The sequence below is a fragment of the Delphinapterus leucas genome, unplaced genomic scaffold (genome assembly GCF_059928025.1).
Source record: "Delphinapterus leucas isolate spDelLeu-1000000601 "Yukka" unplaced genomic scaffold, BTC_Dleu_Yukka2 spDelLeu_asBTCV2_sq57, whole genome shotgun sequence".
In the NCBI taxonomy this organism is placed as follows: Eukaryota; Metazoa; Chordata; class Mammalia; order Artiodactyla; family Monodontidae; genus Delphinapterus; species Delphinapterus leucas.
In genome coordinates, this window is record NW_028322266.1 from 2,681,219 (window position 1) to 2,705,921 (window position 24,703).

The following is a 24,703-nucleotide window of genomic DNA, read 5'->3' on the forward strand; positions in this document are numbered from 1 at the left end:
GAGGGAGTGGGCCGAGGAGGAGAGGGAGCCGAACGCGCGTTTAAAGCGATAGCCATCCTCGCTCTCTCCCCAGCGCTGGGCTGTTGGAGAGCTCGAGCTGCAAGCCACCGAGCGCGAGCTTGAGCGCGGCGCGCTGGCCGGGGAACCCAAGAGCGCACGGCGCCCCAAGCTGGCAGGCGCCGCGGGGCCCCCCACCCTCGCCGGCTGCCCTTCCCCGGGTGCCCCTACCCTCCTCGCCCGCAGGAGACCCTGGGCTTCCCCGGAGGAGCTCACCCCAAGGGGCCAGGACTCCGGCGAGCCCGCCACCGTCCCCTCGAGTGCCGCCGCCACCACCGCAGCCGCGGGAGCAGCATGGTCCAGCTGGGGAAGCTGCTCCGCGCCCTGACTTTGATGAACTTTCCCTGCTGCGCGCTGGAGGTGCTTCTGTGCGCGCTGGCGGCGGCGGCGCGCGGCCAGGAGATGTACGCCCCGCACTCCATTCGGATCGAGGGGGACGTCACCCTCGGGGGGGCTGTTCACGGTGCACGCGAAGGGTCCCAGCGGAGTGCCCTGTGGCGACATCAAGAGGGAGAACGGGATCCACAGGCTGGAAGCGATGCTCTACGCCCTGGACCAGATCAACAGGGATCCCAACCTGCTGCCCAACGTGACGCTGGGAGCGCGGATCCTGGACACTTGTTCCAGGGACACTTATGCGCTCGAACAGTCGCTCACTTTCGTCCAGGCGCTCATCCAGAAGGACACCTCCGAAGTGCGCTGCACCAACGGCGAGCCTCCGGTTTTCGTCAAGCCCGAGAAAGTAGTTGGAGTGATTGGGGCTTCGGGGAGTTCGGTCTCCATCATGGTAGCCAACATCCTGAGGCTTTTCCAGGTAGGGGGGCGCTCCCTCCGGGGCAGAGCGCGCCGTAGCTCCCCGCGCTCTTTTTCCTGAAGGCTGGCTTGGACTCCAGGGGTGCGGGGTCTGGTCAGCCTTCGCTCATTTCCACCCTGGAGATCCTGCCGAATCCCTCCCACCTCACCCGAGGAGGTACTTTCCCTGTTTGATTCATTTCCCTTCCACCTCTCCCCTGTCCGCGCTCCACTCCATCCGGCTTGACTTTCTGGATTTATGGCCCCATTGACAAGAAACAGTCTCCGAAAAACAAGGGGATGATTTAAATGGGTTTGCATTAGAGTGAAATATGGTTCCAAAACAGGCTTGTAAAAGTGCCGGACTCCTATGAGAGCCACTTAGGCGCAAGGAATATGAAAGATGAGAAGACGCCCAGAAACTAGGCATTTCTCAACTCCCCAGCTTCCCTGCCCCAAGCCGCCCGACAAGCTGCAGCTCCCTTGGAAAATTTCGAGAAGAGCTTAGGGAGGCAGTTCTTAAACCGAAGGCTAGTTCTTCACCTACATTTGGACGTGAATTGCCCATTTCGCTCGGGTTGGATTTCCCGACCTGTAACCTGTCTCTGCGAGGGCATGGGGCGGAAGGCGTGGGGACTGTCCTCAAGCGGGGAGAAGCCACCCGCAGACGTGCCCCCAGGTGATTTGCTCTGGGCAGTTGTTTGCACCGTCTAAACTGCCTTTGCGATCCGGCCACTGGCAGGAGCCGGGCGATCAGCTTTCTACTCCTGCCAGCTCAGAGCCCGGAGGTGAGCTCATGCTAACTGCGAAACACAGTCGCTTTTTCTGCACCCACCCTGTGCCCATCCTTTCCCACGACCTCCCTAACGCAGCCCCCAACCCCAGTCCTGGGTTTTGAGGGCGATTCTCAGAGCCAGACAAGAAGGCGCCTGGAGGGAGGCAGTAGGGTGCGCTGAGCAAGGCCGGGCGGTCCTCTAGCTCCGGGTGCAGGCGGGCAACGGCGGAAGATGCGAGGTCGGCGGATCGAGCCAGCTGAGCCGTGGGCGGTGCTGCAGTGCTCTCTCACCGCCTGCTCCCGCAGCCTCGGCCCCACGGCTCCTGTGCCGCCCTAGGTATAGATGGATGGCTTCTGTATGAAGAAATTGAGTTTCAGGGTATGCGTGACTATGGGTTCTCTTGTTTCTCTGTCTTTCTTCCTGTGTGTCTCTCTCCTTGTGTCTCTTTCTCCCTGCTTTTTTTTTTTTTTTTTGTCTCTCTGTTTTTATGTTCTCCCTTTCAATTTCTGCCTCTCTTTTCCTTCTCTACCCCTATCTCCAAGTTTTTTGTTCATCTCTGTCTTGAAGTGATCCTTTCCTAATGCACAGCTCTCTCCCTGCCTGGTAGGACCCAAGCTCAGTTAGTCCCTTCTCCAGATGTTCTGGCTGACCCTTATGCTCCCCGTAGCTAAAAAGTTGGCTCCCTCTCAAGTGCCTTTCCTGAAGCATGTTGGGTTTCTGGAGGGGACTCCTTGTGAGATTCAAGCTGTCACTACATCAGCACCCAGGGGTATGAAGTTTGTGTTTGTGCCAGAAGGAGGGGTGTCTGTCTAAAGCTGCAGCCTGGTATGGCCCCTCTGAGCCTCTGAGCATCCCTAGCACCTGTTGAGTATGTCACCTCTAGATGTTTGCAAGGCCAAAAGTGCTTCTGGGCAGCCTTCACTTTGAGGTAATGCTTTCAGGAAGAGCCTGGGTTGTTGTAAGCAAAACCCAGAAGCACTTCCTTTACCTCTGAGCTTAACCTAGAGAACCTGAGGAGGCAGCGCTGCAGGGAGGATGAGGCCAGAAGTCACCTGAGAACCACAGGCGCAACTCACCGTGTTTTTACTGGAGCTCTGGGGGTTGAAGGCACATTTGCTGTTTGACATTTTAAAAATTATTTTGGTGCCTTCACTTGGAGCTTGGGAGCTTGCAGATGGGCCTGCCTGTCGAAAAAAGAGTGAAATCTTAAAGTTAAGAGAGAGCTTGCAGACTAGGCTGAAGGATTGTGTTTGCTGAAAAAGATTCCAGGGGGAGCTGATTCCTTCTCTGGTGTGTGGATCTGAGGCACTTGCAAGAAAAGAGAACGCTTGCCTTATGCTTAGTTTCCCCGTTCCCTGGGCTGGGAAGGAAAGGAACTGAATGCCAGCATTAGCAGTGTGGGTTGGGACCAAAACCATTCAGAGAAAACTCTGTCATTTTCCTCTAATTTGCAAATTGCAGCTATTCATGTTGGATTGAACAGCTGAGGGAAAAGAGCCCCCAGTTTTCACCTGCATTTATTGAGAAGAGGCTGGTAGTAGGAGGGATGCACCAACTTGTAGCTTGTGCTGCAAGCTGGATATAAGCTTGGTGTGAGCATCCTGGTTAACCACTGCCCATGTTCAAATATACAGAGATAGATTCCAACAATCTCTTCCCGCAGCCTTATTTTTGCGTGTGATCTTAGAAGCTCCTGGCATGTAAGTCCAGTCCCCAGTTTCCCAGCCTCTGTAAACCTGCAAAATGAATAGAGAGAATAGTGGAACACAGACCCATTGTTCAAAGACACAGTCACTTTAGGGAAAGAGGAAAAGAACGGGTAGGTGAATCTTCTCTGGGATTGCAGGGTTCAGCTCAATGAAGACTGTCCTGTATAAAAGAAACTTCTCTAAATGGTTGAATTCTTAGCTCTCCAGAGATCTGAGTTTTCTTTTCCCCAGTCCCTGTGGGTTGCTGTGGGGAATGTGCCAAACCTATCATTTGAGATAAAAAGTTATGGTGAGGTAAGCTTCTAGGCTGGGGGAAGGAAGACTTAGTGACTGAAATGGGGGATGCTAAGCACTGGGGGGCAGGAAGGAAGAAGGAGCTAGTAATGGATGTAACAAATGCTGCAGCTGCCGGCAAAGCCTGGATTGAAGTTCCTTCCTGAAAATGAGGACCCGGGCAAGAACGACCACTCAGATGTAAACAGTGTCTCTGACTGGGAATTCTCATCTGCCTGCCGGTGGGCCAGAGCTGAGCAAGTCCTTTCTCTCCTCTGTATGCACACTGAATTGGTTAGTAAGTGACGTGTCAGAGGACAGGAATCATATTCAGTGGATCTTTCAAATCCAGGAGTTTGAGGCTAATGAAATTAGTGTGTGGCCAGGGCTCTGCCAACTAGAATTAAGTCACTGCAGCCACACTGCAATGCATTTTCAGCCTGAAGGGAGCATCAGGGAGGAATTTCGGGAGATTTGTTTCTGAGCCTGTACAAAATAATACTCATAATGCTAAGAAAGATTAAATGTAAATTAATATTGACTACGAGTAACATATTTAAAAAATAATCGCCGAGTGGGGGATGGCTTAAAGTGGAGAGATTATATAATATGGTGTCCAAAGAATAAATCTCCCCTGACCACTGTTTCATGGGCTATAAGTAAGATATATTACAATGGAAAGTAATGGGAACGTTTTTAGTCAAGGCTTCTCTGCTATTGACTTGAGAGCAAATACTCTGAGAGTATAAATTACTCTTGCTATGTGCTGACTCTGAATGAACAATATTTCGTGTGCAGTGACATGGTCTAAGCTATAGACTTGGAATTGAATGGCATCTGTTTCAATTGTTTTGTTCTCTCAAGAGCAACTAGATAGAAAAAAGTGGTCAATTTGACCCTTGTGGGAGCGTGTTGCAAATCTAAACCTGTGTCCCTCATACCATAAATGAAATACATTTGTAAATTTGTAAGTGTTTTCTTTCTGTTCATTGATGCTTGAGTATAATCTCAAACTTTGGGAGCAACATTTTATACATAAGTAGTTGGTTTTCTTCCTTTCTTCTTTCTCTTTCTCCTCTCTCTCCCTCTCTCTGTTTCTATCTCTCTCTCTTTCTCCATCTTATGTAGTTGGATAGAACTGGGCACCTAGGATGATGTGGTGTTACTATAGTGGGATTTTTTTTTTTAAAAAAACAACTCTAACTTACCCTTTTAAAAATTTCATAAATACAGGTGTCAGTGCCATTTGGAATAGTCTCTATAACAATTTCTGTCTCCACATTTACTGTGTTTCAGCAAATTTACCTAATAGATGGTGAGTGAGCAATTTTTAAAGGGGCATTTTTTAGAAGAGCGGAGAGGGAAGGAATAGAGACAGGCACATACTGTATTTGAAGTTACCTCCACGTGTATTTTATGTATGTATACCCATACAATTAAGAAGTCTTTGGATGTTTTATCTTCAAGAATAATTCAGATAATGGATTACTTGAATATCATAAACATTTAGGGTTTAACAGATTTGTTACATATAGACGTTGTATCATGGATTTAAAAGACCATAGCCAGCGGGCAGCGGCGGGCGGAGCGACCGCGGGGCGGCGCGGGCTGGGCGGCGGGTGCGGGGGTCCGTGCTTCCTCGCGGTGGAGGGCTGGGGTTCGCCGAAGACGCCGGGTTGCGCCGCGTTGCCAGGTTACCGAGCGCGTGCCCCGCGCCCGCTCTTCCGCCCGGGCCGCCCTCGGCGCCGCCTTAGCCGCGGTGCGGGCTGCGCGGGGCGCCGGTTCCGCGGAAGCCTGGGTCGGGCGCTGCGTGCGGGACTCTCGTCGCTCGTGGACGGGGCGCGAGCGCGCGGGGGACGTAGGGCGCCGACCTGGGCCTCCCCGGCGCTCCGGCTCCGCTCAGGGCGCCCGCTCAGGGGCCTCCGGCGCGAGGCCCCCTTTGTGGTCAAGATGGCGGCGCCCAGGCGGGCGGCGCCGAGGTGAGCTGGAGTCGGGCCCGGAGAGGGGCGAGTCTGCCACGCCCAGGACTTGGACCCCGGGCAGGTCTCCCGTCACCCGCGGAGCGGCAGGTGAGTGGGCGCGGCCGCGCGTAGGTCCCTCTCGTGGGGTGGTCAGCTCTCCGTGCGTCCGCAGACTTCTGTCGTCTGATAGTCAGATCTGGGGTGGCCCAGGTTGAAGGCGAGGGTGCTTGATTGGGGAAACCTGAGGGGTTTAAGGACTCTATTGGGATCGTTTCAGACCCCAGCAAGAAGCTGAGCAAGTTTCCTCTTGACTCTCTTCCCGGCTAAGTTTTCTCCCTTCTCTGAAGGCGCCAGCTTTTCTGAATCACCTTGTTACCCGGGGGGATACAGTTGGTGGTTCTGACCGTGGAACGGAGGACCTGGCGCGGGGAAGCCTGAGCTGGTTCTAGTTACTTTGTTTGCAAAGCACTTGTTTTGTCTTTGGAATCTTTGTGTATGTTAACCAACGTTGGGAAGAGCCAGCGTTTTCTCCTCCAAAACACTGTGAGGGGTAACCTTATACGTAAGAAACAAGATGGCGTTCACATCCGTCTCTTTTCCAACCACTGAGTTTTGGTTGTGTTTCCTTTCTTTAAGTTTGTCTCGTTCTGAAGTGATAACAAACAAACAAAAAGACCATAGCCAATTACACAAAGTATACTCTAGTCTCAGTCCTGCCATTAATTAGCTTAAGTCATTTAATTTTTCTAGGCCTCATTTTTCTCGTGTGATGTTTTTTCTTTGAAAAAGTATAGTTTCTAGAAGTCTCTAATCTCTGTGTCATAGTTCAGCTTGGAGAAAACCTGTTCTTATCCAAACTCCATGACATTGTATTTCCAGCTCCAACTTTGGACTTTGAGTGAGTTGGGGGCAACTTTTTCAGGATATTTTCACACAGCTTTTTTAGTTAATACCAGTCTAGCTGACTTGTCATACTCAGACTTTCGTCCATATTCTTTTACCAGTGTGTTCCTTAGTCATATATATAAAGACTGTTGTGCGCAAAATGACCTCCTGGGTCAGCTTACTGCATGGTCATCGACACAGGGCAGGGAGTAAGATTCTGTGGATTTTACAGAAGCAGATACAGGTTTCATTATCCATGTCCTCTCCCCTTTCATCTTACAAAAACAGCAGGCTTTTCTTGGAGAACTGCCAGATAATGCCATCCTGCCTCCTCACGGGCCCCGGGGATGAACTCCAGTAAAGCAGGTGATTGGCTCATGGGTAGGCATCTGACCTCGGCTGAGTCTATCAGACTCCTCCCCAGGACTTTTCTCTCAGAGAAAAATGGAAGAATTGTCTTTTCTCTCTGGAATTTCTAAGCTGGGGAGATATGACTCTGGGACTCCCAGTGACCATCCAGCACAAGAAGAGACTTTCTGTAAAATAAAGTCTTGCAGAGGTAAGCAGGGCTGAGCGATGGAGAGAGAGCTGGAACCCTGCTGATACTCTGGAACTTGCAGATCCAACTGTATCTGAATATGGCTGCATCCCTGAATTTCTAGTACTTGTTTGTTGAGGTGGTTGTTGTTGTTTGGTTTTTGTTTTTAAATTTCCTTTGACTATTTTGAATTTGTTTTCAGTAATGTGCATTTGAAAGCATCATAGCTAAAAGAGCTAATTTCCTACATTAATGTCAGGTTTGCTGAGTGGCATTCCTTAAGTGGAAAATAATATCCGCTATTTTCTTTAAATAAAATCCTTCTAGCTCAGGTTTGAGATACTCAAAACTCTGCCTCCTACCCCCCTCTTTTCCAACATTTACTATATCACCTTGAAGCATTTGTGACCACATCTTTCCCATCTAGACGCAGTTGAGAGAGAGAGCAAAGACTTGTGATATAAACTGCAACCTATATGCCTCCTACCTGGAAGCTTTAGAACATACTTGATTCTTGTCATTAAAGCAAATCTTTTGTTGTTGTCTCCAGGGCACAGAAGCATTTTCATGGCATAATGGAGTACAAAGTACATTAAGCCTAACTCTACTTCTCACCCTCTTTTACTTTAAATAGGCAGAAAAGAACAATCTCAAACACATTTTCCCAACAAATAAAATACATATACGATTATGTTTAGAAGACGTTTATGCAACACATAGTTAGACTGATTAATTAACGGACCTTTTGCCAATTGGCACAGTAAATATATATGTTCAATGTGCTTAATTAAAAAGAAGACAATAACATATTTTTACAGGTTAATTATCTGAGAAGAGTATTGTGCCAGCACACTTGATGCTACAGTATTTCATGTTTGACAGGTAATCTTCTTTCAATTATATTTACTGCTAAATGTTTCTTGGATCAAGCTATTAAATTATAAGGTCAAAAGTAAAATGATACGAAATTACAATGATAAAGGGACACATATCCCACTTTATGAGAATAGAAGTTCTAATTTCTTTTCAATACTACTAGTAGTGACCACAGTACTAATTTGAGCCCTTACTATGAGCCACTGTGCCCATATGCATTTAGTTCTTACAGTAGTTCTGCAAAGGGCATATAATAATCCACACTGCAAAGCTGAAGAAAGTGATTCTCATAGCTGAAAGTCACATAGCTGGTGAGTGGCAAAGTCTAGATTCAAACTTAGAGTCGTCTGACAATGCCCAGGTTGTTGACCACTATGTACACTGCTCAATTGTTGCACCAATAAAGAAGTGCTTGAAATAATTATAGATTTGCCTACCCTGAAACTGCAGTGATTTAAAGACATCAAAGTTGCCAGTTGCTTAACCACATCTACTTACAGTAAGAAATTACATTTTATTTCATTTCTAAAACAAGATTAATTCTGCAGGCCCATAGAAACTTGAGCACACAAATCCTACCTCCAAATGAAAGATGCTTGTTTTCCACTATTCAACAGATGGCCCTGTACAGAGGCAATAAATATATAGTAGAATTTTCATTCAAATAAATGAGAAGAGAGGTTTCTTCTTGTCCTGATTCAGTGCCCATCATTATGGATTATGATGGCTCTTCCCAAACTTTACTTCATTCACTCCACTCTTTCTACAAAACTCCAGTAATGGAATCCATCATTCAGATATATGTGCAAAGCGAAAGGACTGTATTAATACAGTTGCTGAAAGTCAAGTTGATAGAGCACGGGAAATACATCCTAATAAATGCAACATTAATGTTTGTGTGGGCCTTGGAGTTAGCGGTAGAAAACTTTTCAGTTTAATGGAATATTTTGCCTCTTGCTGTGGAAGTGTGGCTTAATAGTCTTGTAATTGGTCATTTACAGAATCCTCCATCTCTGGGTTTCATGCTTTCTTTACTCTGCAGCTGTTGATTCCTTCTCTTGTTCTGGATGGAAGATAGCAACGAAGCCACTTCAAAGGGCTCAGCCTGCCTTTTTGTGTTATTGTTTAGATGAAGATATTTCCATTTATTAAAGCACACTATTTAAACATTTTTATCATGTTTCAAAGTTGACTGTGTTCTGAAGGTATGAGCGCAGGCAGACATAATGGGGGATGTTTTCCAGGAGAGAACATACCCTTATCAAAGGAATTATCAGAATTTTCATGTATGGATTGAGAATCAAATTCTGGAGTTAGACCTGAATTTAAATTCATACTCACAACTTATTACCAGTCTCATCTTGATCAAACGGTTACCACACTTCTCATCAATTTCCTTATCTTTGAAAGCGGAATAAGAGAAGTATGCCTGGTGGAGTTACACATAAAGCTCATCTGATAGAATATTCATAAGGATTTTGCACAAAATATACATGGATATATTTTAGCACCGAGTTTAGCATGCGATTCGTCTTCAATACATTTAAGAGCTATTATTTTATTATTATTATGCTATCGTTAAATATCACTATTACTTAAATGTCATTATTGCTAAAATTGCTGTAAAACTACCGCAATAACCCATGATGAATTCCCCTCTTCTGTTTCCTTTGTTTAAATGGAAAATATATATATAAATCTAGACAGAGAACACTTTAGTGATCCTATTCAGTGGAGTGAGAATTTCCATGGCACTGATTAAAACAAATCCTGAATTGCATGGACTTAAGATAGCAGAGAGGGGCTTCCCTGGTGGCGCAGTGGTTGAGAGTTTGTGACCCGATCCGGGAAGATCCCACATGCTGCGGAGCGGCTGGGCCTGTGAGCCATGGCTGCTGAGCCTGCGCGTCCGGAGCCTGTGCTCCGCAACGGGAGAGGCTGCAACAGTGAGAGGCCCGCGTACCGCAAAGAAGAAAAAAAAGAAAAAAAAAAGATAGCAGAGAGGCTAAGAGATTTGAAGTTAGACATCCCCAGGTGTGAATTCTACTGTGACCCTCTTCTAGCTCTAGAACCTTGAGGAAGTTACTTAAACTTTCTGAGCTTCACTACTAGTTTCCTCATCTGTATCTTTTTCAGGACTATTTATCAAGCATCTTCCTGTTCTCTATGCTTGGACGTATCAATGAATAAATCAGACAAGAGCCTTTGCCTGCGTGCTCCTTCTTGCATGCTTTCTCCCTCCTTACACTCTCGTGTGGAAACGGATGTTATAAATAAATTCTGTGCTTTGTCACAAGTTGACGGGCGCTGGGGGATAAGGAAAAGGATGTGAAGCTCACTGAAGAGGCTTGGGTTGGGAGTGCTGGAGGAGTGTACAGGTAGGTTCCGATTTTAAATAGGGTAGTCAGGGTGGATTTTATAAGTTGACATTTGAGCAAAGACTTGAAGTGAGGGAGTTGTCAGAATGTATGATGGGGAGACCACTCCCTGGGAGCAAGAATAACCAGTCCCCAAACTCTAAGGCAGAAATATGCCGGGCAGCTTGGAGGAATATCAAGGAGGCCACCCTGGCTGACTTAGTCAGTGGGGAGGAAGAGACAGCAGGAGGGCTGGAGGTCGGATATGTGATGGGTTGGATTGGGTAAGTCCTGGGAGGCCATCACATGCATTGTGTCTTTTACTCTAAATGTAGGCAGCCAGGGGCAGGATTTTAGCCGAGGTGTGGTATGAACTGTCTCTTGTTTGAAAAGCATAACTCTATCTGTGGCCTTGAGGATGTGGGGAGAGAGTGGAGTCAGGGAGAATCTCGGGAGGCAACTACAGGATCCTCGAGGTCTATGCTGGTGGCCTGCACCAAGCTGCTAGCGGCTGGTAATTCTCAGAAGTGGCACATTGGGAAGGTTGTGACAGCATTTCGTGGTAGATTGAATGCAAGAATGGAAAGGAAGAGGGAGTCAAGGGTGAATTCGAGATTTAGGGCCTGGGAAACTGGAAAGGTGTGGTTACTGTCACCCAAGATGGAAAAAGTTTGGGGTAGAGCATGTTTGGGGGATTAAAGACCAGTTTTGGAGGTATAAGATTTGAGATGTTTTCGTGACGTCCAAGTAGAGATGCTGAGTACACAGTTGGATACACAAGTCTGCAGTTCTGAAGAAAGGTCTGAACTAGAGATACACTTTAATACAATGGAGATATTAAGAATAATGACATGGAAGCGCTATTTTAAAGATAAAATGAAGTCATGCAATTAGCACTCTGTCTTCTCAAAACATTGAATAACTGTTAGCTAAAATAATTACCTGAAATGAAAAAATACCTATAGTTTGTTGTTTGCAGTAAAAGTGAATAAAATGTCACAATTATTTTAATAGTATTTGTGACACAGTAGTTTTAGTTAAGACACCATGACTACAAACATTTACAAGAAACCTTTCCGTCTCCTACTTTTCACTCTGATAGGGTACTTGGAACCATATTTTGTAAGGTTTAAGTTAGTTGCCATAGGGTACCTCTTTAATTAGAAGTAATTCTGAACTGTCTAGTTCCATGCAGTTTTGTATACATATATGTATAATTATTATTTTATGATTTATCAAACTCAGTTGAAAATTTGCATCACTGATATACATTAGAATTTAAGCATTTACCCAGGTATTCAAGGGAAAAAATGTACTTGTCTTGTAATTTCCATAGGGGAAATTACACATCTTCCCTTCACTTTGCAATTGAAAACATGGCAGGGGAAATACTTGTAATTTCCTTAGGGGAAATTACACATCTTCCCTTCACTTTGCAATTGAATTTGCAATTGAATGCAGGGGAAATACTATCTTACTGGTCTTTGAGTTCCCCTTAGCTATCTGCAAGTCCTTAAACAGCCTTTGTGGCTTAACCAAAATTCTCTTCCATCTTCATTCCGCTAACAGATATTGGTCTAAGCATGTGCTTATACTAAAAAATGCATGACCACGTTGTCTCTACACATCTATAATTTTATGTTAACACTATCATTATGTAAGCTATACTTGAATTGTAATTATAACAGATTTTATGTCAACACACATCCATTTCTAGTGTTCATCTGGTGTTCAAGGGGAGAGCAGCATGTCGTAAATTTTATCAAAATATAACATCTGAAGAATAGAACAGAGGGTAATTGTGTAATTCTGTATTCACTCTAATTAAGTTCAGTGGAGTTGGCATAATAGAATTAAGGTGAAAAAAAAAAAAGACATTGAGGTACCATGGCTCCCTCTCCTAACACACCCTTTTTGTATCCGAGAGCAGAGACTCAGCACCTTTCTGTACAGAAATGGAGACAGGAAGAGGCCAGAGGATGAATGACAGGCACGAATGAGGTGGAACTTTGAAGAGCAACATGGAAATGAAATAATTCTTTTGTATTTGGTAGGTGGGGAAAATGTACCAGCGTGTATGCCTACTGGGACCACGTTTTCCAGAACAGTTAATCCCAGTGTCAACTATGCTGTCCCACCTTCCTCGTAAGTAGGAACATACTGTTACTTGAATCTTTGCTTCCTGTTTCTTGATACCTGGTTGAGAAGATTATCACAAGAACTGCATCTTGTTAGCAAATACACTGTTTTGAAATGATTGACACTCACTGAAGAGTGGCAACTCCAAGCTTGCTCTCTCTTGATCTTGGAGTATTTAAGTCTGGAGTGCAGGAGTGGGTTATGGGGAAAGACCATTGGAATTCTTATGTCTTCAGCATAATGGTTATAGCATAATGGTTAGGAGTGTAGGTGCTGGTTCCAATCTCTGCTTTCCACTTGCTAACCATATGAGCTTGGGCAATTTACCTGATTACCTGAACCTCAATACTCCTGCCTATAAAATGATGTTAATAATATTTCATCCCCATAGACTTGTTTTCAATGTTAAAATGAAGTCACTTACACCAAGCACTTAATACAATGCCTAGAGCATAGTAAAGTCTATTATTATTACTATTACTACTACTACTATTATTATTATTACTATCACGATGCCAGGTGCTATTTTTCCTATGCCTTATTCCATTATCTTCTGCCCTGTTCCCCCATTTCTGTCTTGTTTCTGTACAAGGGTAGGTTTGTCACAGAGCATTTTCTTTCCCTAGTGTCTGACTCTTAGTCATCAAGGTGACTGGTCCACGACCCCGGCATTCATTGCTGCTCGTTGAAGCAACCCATTTTGAGAAGGGGAGTTGGATATTGATGCCAAGTTGGGTCAAGGAGAGAGAATTTTCTCTCTTCTGCACTCAGAGAGCTAAGTGAAATATTCAGGCCTCAGAAGGAGAATCAGGCAAAGGGCAACATGCTTAATTTCATACCTTAGTGATTAAGAACAAGTCAGACAGGCTGGATTTGAACTCATTTCCGTCATGTACTGACAACGGGATCTTAGGTGCTTTTGTAACCCGTCTGAGGCTCAGTCAACATCTGAAAGAGACGAATAACATTATCAGAACCTAGTGTATAGCCTCGTTGTAATAAGTGAGTAAATCCTTTTAAAACATTCAGCACGTTGTTTGGCATATAAACACTTAATAAAATTTAGCTTCTTTGACTACTACCGCTGCTAATATTATTAAGTAGCTGAGCAGATCCGAGGCCCATTTTTTTCTTAGATTGCACATAATCATTTGGACAACCAGCTCACATTGATCAACCGTTGCTTATATATAAACCCCCATGAACCCAAAGGTGCTTTAACTCTCTCCCAGTCAGAGCCTGTTCTGGGGGCAGAAGCAACACCGGCACTACCCCCGTCATCTTTGCCTTTATTGTCACTACACTCGCCTGCCGTACTGAGCACTTTCTGTTTGCCAGGCACCAAATTTAGCCCTGCGTATGCACTATATTATGTAGTTCTCACACTCCACTCAGGTGGGAGACATTATCATCATCCCCAGTTTTCAGGTAAAGACGCTGAGGTGTTGGAAAGGTAAGAAACTTGACCCACAGCAAGAGATGGAGCCGGAGTATTCAAACCCTTCTCTCTGACCTCAAGAACCCTTAAATATTAGCATACTACTACATCCTGGTAAGAAAATCTGCTTCCAGCCACTCTGGTGAGAGTAGAAATGATTCTCAGTCCCCACATTCCTCTATTGCCCATGCCACCCTAGCCTCAGGACTAGGGGGGAAAGGAAGTGATCTCTTCAAAGAGCAGCCAAAGGGAACCTACTCCCTTCTGCCTTTTCGTAATCAACTAACCAATATTTTATTTCCTTCTTAAGAGTCCCCACATGTTCCTTTTGGTACTTAGCTTGGCCTTTTAGAATTCTGACATTCTGTACGTGACTCATCCACTGTATTTCATGTTAATTTATTGAGGTCAAGTATAGGGTCTTACTCATCCTGAAGTCCAGTTATCCCCTGTCACATCTAACTCTGTTCTCTTCTTCTTGTAGGACATCTGCAGGTATTTATTTGAATTTTGTTGAATTGTTCTCATCAATAGTACATTAAAAGTTATACAGAAAGTGCTTTCTTATAAGGAAAACCATCTAAATAGATTTCTAGCTCTTTACTTTTTATAGCACTATTGTAGAGATTTTAGATCTCCAGGTAATACTTTTTAGATTGAGTTCTTCATATCATCTTATTTTTACATATAATGATAAATCTGAATTTTCTCTATCAAACCTCCGAGACTTCACTGGCTTGTAACTTAGCTTGTTGATTATGTGTTGTTGACTTTTCCATTTACAATGATATTTGATCCTGGTAAGGATGGGGCTGGGTGGGAAGGTACATCTTAGGGCCATAAATTGGTTTTGTAGAGAACTAACATAAAGATCTAAAGCCTCATCATATTTCTGCAGAACTCATGAATCATTTTATTATAATTCCATTCATTCAGGGAGTATAAAACCATTTTCCAATTGTTATTCCTAATTTGTTCATCTTCTCTTCCTTAGTCTTAGTGAGAAGAGAGCAGGCTGAATGGAAGAAAGTCATTATGACCACTGGGGCCCCTAGGGTAGGCATCAGTCCCAGAGTTTTGTTTTCATCTCTCCGCTATTAATATTGGCTAATGTCTTGAGTGCTTACTTGGTGCAAATTACTTAGCCGACCATGGCAAATGGATTGTGTCATTTCATCCCCTGATAGTCATACAATTAATGTATGTATTATTATGATATCCCATAATGCATACATGGAACAGAGCCTCAGAAGTAGTTATTTGCTCACCAAAATATGGTAGATGTGGAATTTGGACTCAGGTCTGATAGACTCCTAAATCACTCCTAGTGATTTTTACCACTAAATTAAAGTTGTATACCTCTGGAGAGTAGATAGTTTCTAAAATTTCCTCAGCTCTAACGTTTTATAATTAAATTTTTGTCTGATGGCAAGCTTAACAGTTAAGATGGGTAGGAAGGAATGCCAGCCTGTTGAATGGAATTTCCCTGAAATAAGCCTGTTTTATGACACCAGTTCACTCATTCATTCACTCAGCATGTATTGAATGTTTGCTCTGTGCAAAGGCATTTTAGGCATCACAGTGGAGTGAGCGCCCCTTCCATAGACTCTCCTGCAGCACTCAGAGAAGTCTTGGACTGGTTTGCCTGTTATGGAATGGGGCTTGGTGATAGAAGCCTGGTTTGTCCTCCACTGATATAACTAAGACATACTCATATGAGTTTATAGGCATCTTGAAGCCGTGGGATAGTAACACACATGAATCTTACCATTTTTGCCTGGGATTAATGATATAAAGGCTTTGGATTTGGGTATGGAAAATGGGTGCAGTTATGGGCGTGTTGGTTCTACATATATATGGACATCACGTGTCATCAGCCTGCAGCTACCTGCCATTCCTCACTACTTCTTTTCACAAACCAAACAAGTACCTTCTTATCTCTCCTGTGGATAAGCTCTTGACAGTGGCACTAGGGCCTCCCTCAATAAGTACATCATTGGCTAAACCAGTGCTTTCTCAGATATGCTCATTGAACAGCCCTTAAGGTGGATTGACATTCCACTGCCTAGAATAGAATATGGTGTTCTTTAGAAATCGGGGGGAAAAAATAGGCCACCAGATGTACTTTCTTTACTTTAAATTGTTTATATATATATATATATATATGAACAATTGTTATATATGTGTATGTATACTTGTTCATATATATGAATGATTTAAAATTGAAGATATATATATATACACACACATATATATATGTATATTTAAATTTTGGCTTCTGTTAGCAAGTAGTAAATTAAATGATTAGCAGATCCATACTGCAGGGAAATAACCAATCAGATTTCATTCAATAGCTTGCTTTTTTGTAGATTTATGGTTGTGATTTTATATCTGCAGGTATGTTTGCTGAAGAAAATATTTCTACCACTTTACGCAAAATTAAATTCATTTAATACCAATGCGGCATGTCTCAAATGTCTTAATACAGTTTTAATCTTTAATCGCATCAGAAGTATGGAATTAGAAACATACCCCAAAATCATTTGAAGATATAATTACTTTCATTTCCCTTATACTTTTGAGACTTTTGAAAAATAAGTATTTAGTTGTACTTATCTGTTTCTGTCTCTCTAAGGATAGCAAACACTGAAACACAATTATTTTTAAAAGTCAATATTAAAAGTATATTGTCCAAGATGATCAAAACTAAGGAAGTGGCAAAGAAATTCAAAAATTTAAACTTTCAAAGGGTGCTTTTTTTGTGAATGTGTAGTACTTGTTCTTCTGAAGGAATTAATCTTTTTAAAAATTTAATTAACTTATTTTTTATTGAAGTATACTTGGTTTACAGCATTGTGTTAATTACTGCTGTCCAGCAAAGTGACTCTGTTATACATATGTATATACATTCTTTTTCATATTCTTTTCCATTATGGTTTATCACAGGATATTGAATATAGTTCCCTGTGCTATATAGTAGGACCTTGTTGTTTAGCCAATCTATATATACCAGTTTGCATCTGCTAATCCCAAACTCCCAGTTCATCCCTCTCCCACCTGCTTCCCCCTTGGCAGCCACCAGTCTATTCTCTATGTCTCTGATTCTGTTTCTGTTTCATAGATAGGTTCATTTGTGTCATATTTTAGATTCCACATATAAGTGGTATCATGGCATTTGTCTTTCTCTTTCTGACTTACTTTGCTTAGTATGATAATCTCTAGTTGCATCCATGTTGCTGCTGCAAACGGCGTTATTTCATTCTTTTTTTTATGGCTGAGTAGTATTTCATTGTATATATGTACCACATCGTCTTTATCCATTCATCTGTTGATGGACATTTAGGTTGTTTCCATGTCTTGGCTATTGTGAATATTGCTGCTGTGAAGATCAGGGTGAATGTGTCTTTTTGAATTATAGTTTGGTCTGGATATACGCCCAGGAGTGGGATTGCTGGATCATGTGGTAGGTCTATTTTTAGTTTTCTGAGGAACCTCCATACTGTTTTCCACAGTGGCTGCACCAACTTACATTCCCACCAACAGTGTTGTAGGAGGGTTCCCTTTTCTCCACACCCTCTCCAGCATATGTTATTTGTAGACTTTTTAATGATGGCCATTCTGACTGGTGTGAGGTGGTACCTCATGGTAGTTTTGATTTGCATTTCTTTAATAATTGGCAGTGTTGAGCATCTTTTCATGTGCCTATTGGCCATCTGTATTTCTTCTTTGGAGAAATGTCTCTTTAAGTCTTCTGCCTATTTTTTTGATTGGGTTGTTTGCTTCTGTTGTCATCAAGTTGTATGAGCTGTTTGTGTATTTTGGAAATTAAGCCCTTGCTGGTCGCATCATTTGCAAATATTTTCTCCCATTCTGTAGGTAGTCTTTTCATTTTGTTTATGGTTTCCTTTGCTGTGCAAAAGCTTGTAAGTTTGATTCTGTCCCCTTTGTTTATTTTCATTTTTATTTCTATTGTCTTGGGAGACTGACCTAAGAAAACATCGGTATGATTTATGTCAGAGAATATTTTGCCTGTGTTCTCTTCTAGAAGTTTTATGGTGTCATGTCTTATGTTTAAGTCTTTAAGACATTTTGAGTTTATTTTCGTGTGTAGATAGGTTCATTTGTGAAAGGATGTGTTCTAACTTCACTGGTTTATATAAGGCTGTCCAACTTTACCAACACCACTTGCGGAAGAGACTGTCTCTTTCCCATTATATATTCTTGCCTCCTTTGTCAAAGATTAATTGTCAAAGATTAAGTGAGGTGTGTGGGTTTATTTCTGGGCTCTGTATTCTGTTCCATTGATCCATATGTCTGTTTTTGTGCCAATACCACGCTGTTTTGATTACTGTGACTTTGGAGTACTGTCTGAGTCTGGGGTGGCTATGCCTCCAACGTTGTTCTTTTTCTTCAGGATTGCTTTGGCAATTCTGGGTCTTTTATGGTTCTGTATGAATTTTAGGATTATTTGTTCTAATTGTGTGAAAAATGTCATGGGTAATTTGATAGGGATCGCGTTAAATCTGTAGATTGCTTTGGGTAGTATGAGCATTTTAACAATATTAGTTCCTCCAACCCAAGAACATGAGATGTCTTTCCATTTCTTTGAATCATCTTCACTTTCCTTTATTAATGTCTTACAGTTCTCAGCGTATAAGTCTTTTGCCTTCTTGGTGAGGTTTATTCCTAAGTATTTATTTTGGGGGTTGTGATTTTAAAAGGCATTGTTTTTTTACGTTCCCTTTCCGATATTTCATTGTTGCCATAAAGAAATGCCACCAATTTCTGTATGTTAATCTTGTATTCTGCTACCTTGCTGAATTCGTTTATCAGTTGTAGTAGTTTTCATGTAGAGTCTTTAGGGTTCTCTATATATAGAATCATATCATCTGCATCTAATGACAATTTTACCTCTTCCTGAAGGAATTAATCTTGAAGTTCTACTAAGACTTTTGGGATACCTGTTTTAATGAGCCATTACTTCCTGCCTGAGATTGCACTATGCACCAGAGATTCTAGAATTAGCATAATAAAACTAATAATGCAAACAACAGCAACAAATCTTCACAAACCTTCCTTGCAAGGAGGTAAAGTCCACTGGAAAAACAGACAAGTGAAACACACATTCAAAATGGCAGTGATTCTCAAACATTTATGTGCTGAAAAATCATGACAAGCATGATAACCAGGGCAATTACTAGACCCCTTCTCCAGCTGGTCAGGTGTAAGGTCCTGTAACTCAATTTTTGGTGAATGCCTCCAGGAGAGTCTGAGACAGATGTTCTCAGTTGTCGTCAACCTTTAGTGTGCATCAGTGTGCATATCTAACTTTTCTTGGTTGACACTGGGGTCACCCTTCTCCCTGCCAGCCTGTAGCTCTCACTTCAAGGAGCTCAGCTGGTGGTCCACTCTATTGCAGGCTATTCTACAAGTTCCGGACGCCAAGGGAGATTGTCCTCTTGCTGACCCTTCTTCATGGCCCTCCAACCCAGACTTACTTATCCAAGAGCCATATTTAACTCCTTTCAGCAGCCACTCTTCCAAGAAAAGGAGCAGCAAAAGTCCACAGTTCCCAGGCAGAGACCTGTGAGGAGAAGACTTGAAGGTAGGGGAGGGGCAGAGGGGTGAAGATAGAGGATATTCCCCTTGAACTCCTGCAAGTCATGACTAAAGTAGCTCTTTGTGGCATTGGATTTGCTTTAAACAATTAAAAATCAGACTATTGACTAGCACACAAATATTTATAAAATATACAAATAAAACTATTGATATCTTTGAAGCCCATTTTTAAACAAAAGGAACATTTTTAAATGTGCCAGGATATAAATTATGGGTACCTCAGGATTATTATAACTTTTCTATAACATTTTATTAGATCTTTATGGTGTTTTTAAAAATGTTGGCCACTGATATTTGAAATTTGATAGGTATTTATAAAGTTTCCTCAAAGGATTCTTATGACAGCTAAATTTTTTGACTATTTAGACAGACACTTTTGGCTGGCTACTCGGTAAAGTACCACGTGCTGTGATTATTACTTTTTGTGCTTTCCAAGTCAACACCCAGATGCCTGTGAACCTGACCTGCACAGAGTAGTTATTTTGGTTCTTTAAACTGCCTGCCAGACGGTTGCAGTAGCTTTTTCATATGGGCAGATGGCCACTCCAGAACAAATCAAAATATAATATTTGGTCTCTGAACTTACTTCTGAATTCAAATCTTTGAATATGAATGCTAACTCAGATTGAATTTTGGGTTTGACTAATTGTTTTGATGTTCTTAGGCAGTTTTCATGAAACATATTTGATCAAATAACTTAATATGGACTTCACTTCTTATTAGTTGTATAATGTCCCTTCTGGTGTGTTAAATGCAATAAAAATTTGAGCATATATACTAATATGTAGCTCCTACCCAGCATATGATGAACAAAATATGTATTAACAAGAGACATCAATCCATTTCTGAGGTTATGCACGTAGTTTACTGTTGAAATGCGGTAAAACTTTAAAATTTGTAATTTCTGGTCAGAGTTTATGAGAAACATGAATATGAGCAAGATAGGTAAATTTAGTGTTTTTTTAACAAGGTAGGTATGGCACAGACTTCAAACTATAACACAGATTTCAAGCAAACAAGGGTAATTACATTGATTTAAGCAGTTCTTTCCCATTTATTCATATATTTTTTGTCTTAATTCAGACCTAGCTTAATTCACCCCTCCCTCCCTCCCTCCCTCCCTCCTTTCCTCCCTCTCTCCCTTCCTTCCTTCCTTCCTTCCTTCCTTCCTTCCTTCCTTCCTTCCTTCCTTCCTTCCTTCCTTCCTTCCATCTTTCCTTCCCTTTCTTCTGTTCTGCCTTTCTTTCTCCTATCTCTTTAAACTGCAGTCCTGAGTAAAATGGATGGTTTCAGATTAACCTAATTAATTACAACTAAATAGCCACTTATGTCATTAACCCAGGATACTTCCCTGGGCTACTCAGATCGAAATGTAGGTTTCATATTTTCAATGGAACAATGTTTGTTAGAAAATATATTTCCTATTATAATCTTTATAATGAGAAAAATGCTAATTAAAACCAAAACCATTAGTCACCTGTAAGATTTGAAATATATGAAAAGTTTGATAACACTCTGTTGGTGAGGCTAAGGAGGAAAAAGCAGTCTAATATCTTGTTTTTCAAAATGTAAAATGGGACAACATCCATGGAGAAGATTTTATCAATATCTAACAAAATCATAGCTGTATTTGGCCTTTGATCTATCAATCCCTCTTCCAGGAATCTGTTCCAAAGATCCAAAAAATGACATGTATCAAATGTTCTTCAATGTAACATTATTGGTACTAGTAACAAAATTGAAATCACCCTCAAAATCCAAAATTCTAACACCAAAATCCAACAGTTATATAAACTGCAATATATCTACACAGTGGATTACTATGTACTTGCGCAAAGCAGTTGGGAAGATCTCTACAAAATGGATTAAATGGATTATATATTGTATATTTTGGAGTATAAATTGTTAAGTGATAAAAGGAAGTTGCAGAAAACTGTGTATAGTATGTCACCTTTTGTGTAAGATACCCTCCCTTCCTTCCTTCCTTCTTTCCATCCTTCCTTCCACCCCTTTCTCTCTCTTTCATCTCTGTTTCTTTTCTTTATTATTTCACAGTTTGTGCTTTTTTTTTATATTTGCAAAAATAAATAAGGGAAGGAGAGAAGAAAAACTCATAAAAATTGTTCCCTATAAGGTAACTGTCTCTCCATTCTTAAAAGTGAGACGTTGAAATCGTCTACTATTATTGCACTTCTGTCTATTTTTCTAGTCAATTCTGTCAGTGTTTGTTTTATATATTTAGGTGCTCTGATGTTGCATGAATATATATTTGTAATTGTTATATCTTCCTGGTGATTTGACCTTTTATCATTATATAATGTCCTACTTTGTTTTTGTGATAGTTTTTTGTTCAAATTGACAGTAAATTTTAAGCATAATTAACTGTCATTAGCACAAATTCATGAACTGTACCTTCGCTTTTCTCATTTTTTGAAACCTTATATTTATAATCATAGTTATTTATATTTGATAAATAAAATTATTTATAAAGAATTCAAGTTATAAGTAAATGGAAATGTATCATTCAATTTTTGTTTTCTTGCTAGTGGAGGACATTAAGGAAAACTAAGATTTTTAATTCATAAATATGGTAATAAAATTGAACATGTATTTAAAGTATTGAAATAGTATAACTGAAGAATAAAAGAAACATTATAATAAATGCTTTATTATCATTAATGTTAAATTCTTTTGATTACTGATTTTAATTGAAGATTTTAAAAATACACTAAAAAAATAAAAATACATTATAAATATATTTGCATTATAAATCTATATTTAAAACTTGTAAATGTTGATAGAACTAATTGTCCTGTTGAATAATGGAACAGAGTTCCTCATCTAATTATTTAATTTTTATGATCCTTGTGAAATAACAGTTAACTATTTGAAACGTGCTATTCATTTTTGTATGTGTTTTACAGAAAGAAATTGTATTCTGTCATAGCTTACATTTCTAAATTCAAAAAGGCAAATATTTCAAGGCCTTTATTATCTTGATCATTTTGACACATTTAAAAATCATCCAATTTTAACAAAGATGTCCTTACCAGGAAATGGTAAGTTCTACTGACAAGTTAAAACAAATGATCAATTATTATTTTTAATTATATTTGTTGCTGGGAAAAAGAAATTGTAGAAAACTAGTCAGAGAAGAAGGATTATATCCTTTAATTTGTAATAAATTGATTTGTAAAGACGGGTGATGTGATGCCTAGCTGTGAAAATAAGTAACATGACAAGTAAATATTAAAGCCATGGAAGTGATCTAAAAATACCTGGATAATTATTGCAGATTATATAAATGTGGGTTTCTGGGGTAGGATTGGAGGTACCAGCCACTTTCCACTGGAAACAAAGCTTCAGTGACTTATATTCTATTGCCAGAAGAACTGGGGAATTTAAACATAGAAATAGAGTAATTGGATGATTTATTTCATAAGCATACATTTTTAAATGTTGCTGATGACTTTTCTTGAAAGTAAAGCCAGAAGGATTTTAAGATTCTTAACTGTAAATATTAGAAATGATTATTATAATACTTTCCATGATAAAATTATTTGAAACTTACTCTTGTATATTCCCAATGAAAGGTGATTCTTATTTTTTATTGTGGCTAATTTAATGAAATAATATTTTATACAAAACACAATTTTCCTAACTTGGAAATTATAATTAAGAACACATTTGAGTTTTGAGTGTTGTCATTTAGACTGTGGGCATTATCAGGGCACAATAATCCACTTGGTGAAAATTTAGTCTAGTTGAAGGCCAATTATTTTACTTCCTTGTAATTCACATGATATGTCCTTGCAAATAGAAGCAGCCGCTAGCCAAGTAACTAGGGAGAAACGAAGAGCCTTGGGTGGGTGATATTTCAAATTCAACAGTATAAAGCAAAGAAAAATAACACATTTTAACACATAAAAAATGCTAGAAAAAATGTTTACATGCATGATTCTAGTTTGGTAATTGCTTCTATTCTAAATTTTTTCATATCAATTCAACAATAAGCACCTTCGTATCATATAAATCACTATCACTTATAAGTAAGTAGGTTGTAGTTTTAAAGTATTTGGTTTTATCAAGTAATATATGCTCATTAAAAAAAATCACATGTTAAAGAATGTTTTATATTAAATATCAACAGAGTCAGATCACTTCTTCACTTCTAAGTCTACTCTCCAGACAAGTTCTTCACAATTGTTTATATTTTGGTTATTTCCCTTCTCAAACAATATATATTTTCTGAATTTATTAATATCAGATAACATTTATTATTCCCCCAATATCAAATATAAATATTTAACTCACTCAGGTCCTCTTCTCCAACTGTTTTAGTCAATTATGTTATTGTTTTGGTTTTTCTGTCAATTATCTTTAGTATAAACAATGTAATTAAACTCAATCATTTTTCTATAGTCCTTTAATTCAGTTTTCATACTTTATATGACAATTTTAATGCCCTTGTTTCTCTACCCAATATTCTTCACAATCTGCTTTGTGTAAGTTACATTTTTATCATAGCTCTTGGATTTTCATTCCATCCTTAAACATAGCATCTTCTTTCCGTGGCCTGAAGATTGACTCAAAATTGAAAGTAAATAAACAATATTTTCATCATTATGGTTGCAATTGAGCAATAAAATACCAATTATCTTCCCATCTTTAGGAGTTCAAATCCAAATGCCCCTTGAGGGAGAATGTTAGGCTGAAAGGATTTCCTCAGTTGGTAAAAAATCATTTAAAATTATATTTGGAAAATAATTTCCATCCTCAGTTTCTGTCATTTTTGGAGGTTATATTGGCCATTTAAAAATTGCATGTACTGCTTTTATTCTCAACATTTTTCAGTTCTAAATCATGCTTATCATTATGTTCTACTACCTTTATTTCTAAAAAGTACCTGTAATGATCTCCACTGGAATTTTATTACCTTCTCTGTTGGGTTTTCTCTTTGTTTTTCTTTTATCATAACTTTCTTTTGCTTAATTTACATATTAGTTTCTTTTCTTCCCTTAAGCTCATAATGAAAGATCTTCATAAACTCTGAAGTTAGCAAATAACATTCTGAGTCCTAAGCACTATAGTTTTGATTTTATAGCTTAGGAATTTCTTTAATCTCCTAAAAATGAAATATTTACATATATATAGACAGTATGTGTTCCCCCAGCTGATTGGTAAATAGGACTCTCTTCTATTTAGGTCTGAACTCAAGTGGGGTATTATAGGATGAGAGGCTACACACAGTAATCTCTTTTTTTCACCTGATCATAGCAGTCT

The 24,703-nt window shown here is 40.4% G+C and overlaps 1 protein-coding gene across 1 annotated transcript in view; it reads left to right on the forward strand.

Moving 5' to 3' along the window:
• Positions 1-3,730: 3,730 nt before the first annotated feature.
• LOC149743909 (uncharacterized) overlaps positions 3,731-24,703 on the forward strand; it is a 200,468-nt gene continuing 179,495 nt past the window's right edge. The window contains exons 1-3 of the mRNA XM_089906047.1: positions 3,731-3,808; positions 5,166-5,676; positions 12,279-12,369. Of these exons, the coding sequence (XP_089762173.1) occupies positions 3,731-3,808; positions 5,166-5,676; positions 12,279-12,369 (680 nt within the window). The remainder of the gene's footprint in view (positions 3,809-5,165; positions 5,677-12,278; positions 12,370-24,703) is intronic.